This window comes from Accipiter gentilis, chromosome Z (assembly GCF_929443795.1).
Source record: "Accipiter gentilis chromosome Z, bAccGen1.1, whole genome shotgun sequence".
Lineage (NCBI taxonomy): Eukaryota > Metazoa > Chordata > Aves > Accipitriformes > Accipitridae > Astur > Astur gentilis.
Window position 1 is genome coordinate 2,029,260 of NC_064919.1, and position 6,951 is coordinate 2,036,210.

General features: G+C 61.3%; 1 protein-coding gene across 1 annotated transcript; it reads right to left on the reverse strand.

The window, feature by feature from the left end:
* Positions 1-2,792: 2,792 nt before the first annotated feature.
* Positions 2,793-6,951, reverse strand: LOC126036098 (glutaredoxin-1-like). The gene is made up of 3 exons (XM_049795448.1): positions 6,707-6,951; positions 3,796-3,910; positions 2,793-3,010 (listed from the first exon to the last, which is right to left on the reverse strand). The coding sequence occupies exons 1-2, from the start codon at positions 6,899-6,901 to the stop codon at positions 3,803-3,805; spliced, it is 303 nt and encodes a 100-aa protein (XP_049651405.1). The 5' UTR covers positions 6,902-6,951; the 3' UTR covers positions 2,793-3,010; positions 3,796-3,802.

Below are 6,951 nucleotides of genomic sequence, written 5' to 3' on the forward strand. Positions count from 1 at the left end.
CAGGCAGCACGCGTCTGCCCCCACCGCCGCCAGCTCGGCGGGAAGCCCCGCGACCTCTTCCCGCTGTAAAATTCCCCAGTGACGCCAGCTGGGCTTGCCGGCCCTCCTTGCCCTCAACAGGAGCGGACGAGAAGAAATCACAGGCTTTCTCGCAGGCTTGGAGAGGAACGGGAAGGGCAAAAGCTTCATTCCTGGCAAGTTTAAACTCCTTTGCCTCTTGGCAGAGTAGCAATCGCGTATTGCAGCGAGTCCCAGGAAACCTGAGCCGACTTGTGCAAATTTCTGCCGATTCATGTTTTTTCAGCGTATCTTAACCCTCTCCCAGGGAAAGGGCAGTCCTTAAATACGAGAAGTTCAGTGCAGGCGTTTCCTAGAGTGCATGGCATACTTTTCTGAAGCTGTTCTGAAGCAGAACTCGCTGCTTCCAGCCCTTTTATGCAACTAGAATTGCCACTGGGTGAAAAGTTTAAAATCTAACAGCACAGCTTAGAGGTGTTACCCTCCAGAAGCAGTGTCAGGTGAGGCTGCTGCAGGCATTTTCTCATGCACGGGCACATCACACACGCCTGGAGGTATGTTAGAACCTCTGCTGCAGGGTGTGTTTTACAGAATTTCAGCCGATAGGCAGTAATTGTTCCTGCTGATGGTGATGAGAGAAACAGCTCTGTAATAGTTAAAACTGCAACCACCAATTACTACCTTTAGTGCTTGAACAAGTCATGCTGCTTCCCTTCATGCTTAACATTTTGGAGGAGAGTTCTCCCAGAGTTCTGTTGCCAAAGACAAATTCCGTGCCCTAAATTGAGTACTCTGGCATTGGTGGATCTCGGTGAAGAGCTGGAGTAGTTGGCCTCCAACAGCACCTGATACATGAGCCTTTCCCAAGGAAAGGGAAGAGCTTATCCATGCAACTGTTTTGCAAGCTGCACTGTGACAGCATACACCCACTGGTGTGTGTATCAAAAATAAAAAGGTCAGTGGCTGTATTCACCACTGTTTGTTTCCCCCTGGCTATTAGGAATTCTGATTAATAATGTGGTTACCTCATCTGTAGCAAATGATTTAAAAACTCATCAAAAATCCAGGAAAAGCTACCAATATTTTGACAATTACAATTTAATGCTCTTCCCTCTCCTTGGGAAAGGATCCAGGCGTGTGTGATGTGCCCGTGCATGAGAAAATGCCTGCAGCAGCCTCACCTGACACTGCTTCTGGAGGGTAACACCTCTAAGCTGTGCTGTTAGATTTTAAAGTTTTCACCCAGTGGCAATTCTAGTTGCATAAAAGGGCTGGAAGCAGCGAGTTCTGCTTCAGAACAGCTTCAGAAAAGTATGCCATGCACTCTAGGAAACGCCTGCACTGAACTTCTCGTATTTAAGGACTGCCCTTTCCCTGGGAGAGGGTTAAGATACGCTGAAAAAACATGAATCGGCAGAAATTTGCACAAGTCGGCTCAGGTTTCCTGGGACTCGCTGCAATACGCGATTGCTACTCTGCCAAGAGGCAAAGGAGTTTAAACTTGCCAGGAATGAAGCTTTTGCCCTTCCCGTTCCTCTCCAAGCCTGCGAGAAAGCCTGTGATTTCTTCTCGTCCGCTCCTGTTGAGGGCAAGGAGGGCCGGCAAGCCCAGCTGGCGTCACTGGGGAATTTTACAGCGGGAAGAGGTCGCGGGGCTTCCCGCCGAGCTGGCGGCGGTGGGGGCAGACGCGTGCTGCCTGGCCCCAGCTTCACCCTGGGAGAGGGGGACCGCGCTCGGGGGGGGGATTTGTCGGGGCTGAGCTGCCGAGGGGCCGTGCCGACGCGGTAGCCCCAACGCTGGGCTGGGCTCTGCCCCTTGGGCTTTGTCGGCTCAGCAAAGCCTAAAGGTTAGTCAGCAAGGCCTAAAGGTTAGTCGGTTTATCGAAAAGCAAATTGGCTCCAGGCTTTAAAGGGACAACAGCTGTAATTCCACAGGTTTTAATTGAACTTTCAGGGAAAGAGGGAGGAAAGACCAGCTTTTAATTCCTTTGTTTAAAAAGAAAAAGGGGGTGCAGGGGGCGGAGAAAAAGGGTGAGAGAAAGAAAAGTGGGACGAATTCAGGAGGGTTCTATACTTGGAGGTTTTTGCCCCATGGTGAAGTTGCAGCAGGCTTTCAACTTCTCTTGGGAGACGGGGTCATTCGAATGCCGAGAATGGGAGGCGACTCTTCACCGGTTGGCCTGGCGGCGGCCGTGCTGTGCGTTTCCCGTAAACCCCTTTCCCGACACAGCGCTGTTTCCTTTAGCTCTGGATCTGGCCCGTGCTGCCCCAGTGGGGCGTTCTGCGGTCAGCAAACCCCCTCAAGAGGCTGCGCGGCCCGGGTGTTTTCTGCCCCAAGCAGCTCTCGCTTCCCAACGATGGCAGCGAGAAATGAAAAACCCGTTTCGCTTCCTGCCCGCGGCCGTGCCGTGTTGCACCAAAACCCTTACCAAAAAAGCCGCGCTCAGACGAGTCGTCGTGACCCCGCCATGAGACGTCGGCCAAGAGATGATGGGCCACCAGGGCCGGGGACGCGGGCACAGGCTGCAGTGGCTGCTTGCAAGACCGCGTTGCAGCACACACACGTTATAGCAGTCTGCGCGCACCTCCAGCTCCGACCGCCGTAACGACATGTTTGGAGGCCATGGGAAACACCGAGAGACTCCAGGAGGACGCTCGGGAGAGACAGGGAGGAAGAGGACGGTAGAGAGAATAGGGGGGCTCAGGATGAGTGCATGAATGGGTCTGTACGAAAAAGAACCACAACGGTGAACGCAGCCGCTTGGAGCAAGCGTGTTTTATTGAGCCGAATGGGATCACGCTCCAGACCTCTCTCCAGAGCTCCAGAAAGGATGCAGAGTCGTTCACGTGTCGAAGCACCGCTCAACGGAAGGGAAAGAAGCTGCATTTGCCAAGCAGGTGCATTTGGCCCCGCCGAAGGAAGACGCCCGCAATTTGCTGCTGGAAGCGCGTACGTCGACACGAGGAGGTCGCAGCTCCTGGCCGTCTTTCTCCTGAAAGCAGAAAGAGCAGACGTAAAGGGCAGAGAGATCACTGCTGGTCGGAGCCACTCGGTTGAGACAACACCGTGACAGAACAGGCCGTGGCGGCTTTTTAGACAGCGTGTTTACGCTTTTTCACGCGTGTACACGCTTGTGTTGAACCCCTCTTCCCCGCTCTGCTCATCTTGTGCAGGCCGTTGCCCGGCGTGAAAGGTGCTGCGGGCCCGTACGGCTCCTGCACAAACTTCATCGTCGCCTCGTGTTCTGGCTGGCTGGTTGCCGGCTGCAGCGTTTCTCCATGCCTGCGTGCAAGCAGCTCAGAGGGGCCTGCTGAGGCTCACCGCGCTCCCGCCGGCAGAAAAGTACGCTGGGCCCCCCCTCCACCCCGTGTCCGGACGTTTTTGAGAGCCAATTGTAGAATGGGAAGAGCCCGTCCTCTGTAAGCAGCCGGGCCGAAACTTCCGAGGCTTTGTCTGAGAGCCGCAGGCTCCATCGCCTACGTGGGGAAAGACAGAAAAAGAAGCGAGCCCTCCGAGCTGAACCGTTTGGCCTCGATCCCGGGCAAAGGCTAGCGGCCGAACCCTGCGTCGCCAGAGATTTTGGCGGCGTCTCGTTCAAGTCCGCAGGGAGAGAGTCACGAAGCCTGTGCCGCAGCTGGGGACCCCAGAAATGAATTCACGCTTTGCTGTCGCGTCGTGGCACACGCCACCGCTCCGTCGGGTCACGTTTCGCTATTAAAAAGGCTCCGGTTTGCCTGCCGCGGTGCAAGAGCGTTGCCGCCGCTGCCCAGCACTTACCCTTCGGCTACCGCAGGGCACCGATCTGCTGCAGCATTGCGGGGAGCCTGCAGCGCACGCTCTCCAGGTCGGACAACCCTCCGATGCAGTGTCTCCCGATGAACACGCGAGGCATCTGGGCACAAAACAAGAGCACGGATTAACCAGGGGAGCCGGGCTGCTGGAGGCAAAGAGCGGGGAGAGGATTTGCCTGGGAAGCGGGCTTCGCGCCGAGGAGGCCGCCGTTTCCCAAATCCTCCTCTCCTCGCCCCCAGCGGCCCGCCGGTCTGAGGGTCCGCCGCCAGAAGAGAAGGGCTGGGGGAACACCCTGCTTTCACGGCGGCTGCGGAGGAGCGAACCGCGCTCCAGGGCAGCGCCGGATCTGCTCCGGGCACGCGATCCCAGCGCATCGAGCGAGCGGCTCCGAGCCCGGCGGCGCCTACGGACCGTGCCCGCGCCCGCGCCCGCGCCCGCGCCCGCGCCGGCGGCGGGTTCTCCGGGCGCCGAGGAGTCCCGCCGTCCCTCCGAGGGCTTGCCAGGCTCGTGGCGCTGCCGGGTGGGATGTGCAGCCGCCCGCCCAGCACTGGCAAAGGCACTCGGCACGGCGAACTTGCATTTCTGGCACAACCCTTCTTCTCCGGCTGGCCTTGCGTCCTCCGGCCACTGCGCACGCAGCCCTGGCCGTCCGCTGTTGCCCTGCCCGCGCTGGCCCCTTTTCCGGCCCCCCTCACGACGGCCGCCGGGGCGCGAGCCCGACTGGCAAAAGAAAGAGGGAAAAAGAGAAAAAAGCAACCCTCTGCTGAACACCAGGAACAAGGACCGAACCTCAGCATCGGAGACTTCCTCCAGGCACGCATGGGCCGCTCTCCGCAGAGGGAAGTGAAATCAGTGTCGAGCTGGGAAAAAGCGGCCCGGCTAAAGCCAGGCGAAAAGACCAAAAGAAATGAAAACACAGGCAGAAGTGAAATTACTGAGCTGGTAGCGGGTCCAGGACGCGAGGCGAAGGACACGGGCGAGACGAAGCGTAAAATACGAAGGGCGAGAGCGGGTCACGGGAAGGCGGCAGCTCTCCGCTGCTCCGTGCCACCACGGGCAGGTCCGGCTTCGGGAGGAGGGGGACACCCCCACCCTGCGGAGGGACGCCCACCCGCCGGGAGCTCCCCGCTGCCCTCCCCGGGGAGCCGTGCCCTTCAGGATCTCCCTTCGCCGGCGCGACGTGCAGCCTGCCCCGCGGATGGGCTGGCGACGGCAGCCCGGGGCACACGCTGGCCCACCGACAGCCTTCTGGTTTCTCCTCCCCACCCCTTTCCCTTTCCCTCTTCGCCCTGGCGCCCTGGCTCCCCGCCAGCCCTGCTCCCGGCCCCTCACGTCCCCGTCGGGGTGGATGCCGCGCCCCACGAGCCACCCCTGTGTCGCCCCGATGCCAGCCATCCCTCTCCCCCACCCCCTGCTGCTGGGAAATCTCCTCCTGCTCCCAGCCACCGACTTCTCCCGCGGGAAAACCTCACGCCGTTCTTCGGCAGCCTGGAATTCCCCTTCTGCTTTCGCTTGCTGCTGATCCCACCAGTCCCCCTCCCGCTGGGAAAGCAGTTTCTGTTTTCGGCCAGAGCCGGCCACCCTCTCCCTCCCGCCCAAATTCCCCCGCTGCCAGGAAAACGCTTCTCCTTTCGGGACGCCTCTTGCCGTTCCCGGCCCTGCCCGACGCTGCCGCCGAGGCTCAGGGGAGGCTCGGCCGTGGGGCTGCGAGGCTTCCCGGGGTCCGCAGGGACGCCCGCCGGCACGGGGCGGCACACGGCCGAGCTCGGGCACGGCACGGCGGGCGGGGGCCGGGGCCGACGTCGCCGGCCTTGCCGTCACCCGCGTGGGACCGGGGCGGGGATACGTTCCGCCAGGGCCGGCCGGCACTCCCGCCGTCCCAAAACCACGAGCGCGGGTCTGGATTTCCCCTGGGCCGGGTCCGGCCACGAGTCTGGACGCGCAGCCAGCGCGGAAAAATCCCCCCGAGAGCCCGGCGGCGGGGACAGCGCGTCCCCGGCGCCTGCCTTCCGCTTTGCTTCGTGGAGGCCGTCGGGCTTTGGTAGCGTTACGGTAGGTCGGGGAGGGGGAAAAGGGTCCTGTTGCTTCGGCGGCGGTGTAACCGCCACCGAGGCGCGAGCTGCCGGCCCTGAGCCACAGCGCTGCTGGGGAAATTCATTCCTGGAACTCGAGCACGGACCGGTGCTCCCCGAGACGGCCCGCACCATTGAGGCAAGCCTCGGAAGAGGCCGCCGCCAAATTTTCTGCGGGTGCGGCGTCCACTTCACGGCCAGCGGCAAGGGTGCAGCTCGCCACGCTCTTCTGCTTACCGTCAGAGGGGAAGGCAAGCGTCCCAACTCAGGCACCCCGGCAGCTCCGAGTTCTCGCACCTCCGCAGAGCTGCGCTGCCTCGGGCAGCGCCGTGGGAAGAGCTTTGAAGGAGCTCTTCCCATCGGGCACCTGGAAACACGAGGGTACCCCCTCCACCAGCCCTTCTTTAGCCACCAGGGTCACGCACCAAGCCTTACCGCCGGGCTTCTTCCGCGCTCCCGCCGGCTCCCGCAGCAGCGGGCGTTGGAGGAGGCACAACTGTCGCGGGAGGTGCCGCGGCTCCCCGGCAGCGGCCGGCAGCGGGGCAAGACCTGCGCCCAGCCGGTGCCCGCGGTGGGGAGCGGGCTGCGCCCCCGGGCACGGCGGCGCGGAGCCCCGCGGTGGCTGCGGCGACCGGCGGAGCAGAGGGATGGAAACACGGAGCTTTGGAAAAGCGGGAAAGGGGAGCGGCTTCTCCCTGTGAGCCGGCACAGGGGGTCGCGGGGAAGGGACCTCGCTTCAGCCCCTGCGGCAGCTGGCCGGCTCCTGGGGCGGCTGGGACAAAGCGAGGGTCCGCAGCCTCCGAAATAGGACTGCGAGAACTCACCGGGCTCTGCCCTGTTGCTTGGAAGTAATCCTGGGCGTCCCTGGATTCGTTGATATCAAACACTTGCAGGCATCCCGGCGCAAAGTTGTATTGCCTGAGCATGTCCACGGCATTCCTGCTGTAAGGGCAGCCGCCCTTCACGAACAGGGTTACCTTGCCATCCTCGATTTTGCTCTCCAGAAACTTATCAGCCATGCTGCTCTTTCGAGGTGAGCAGGAACGCTGCCCTTCACCAGCGTGTTCAC

Excerpts from the sequence above, each read along its gene's own strand:
- LOC126036098 (XM_049795448.1), bottom strand. The coding sequence starts at position 6,901 with ATGGCTGATAAGTTTCTGGAGAGCAAAATCGAGGATGGCAAGGTAACC. Across the intron at positions 3,911-6,706 it reads AAGCAACAGGGCAGAGCCCG|ATGCCTCGCGTGTTCATCGG; the intron begins GTGAGTTCTCGC and ends TTTTGTGCCCAG.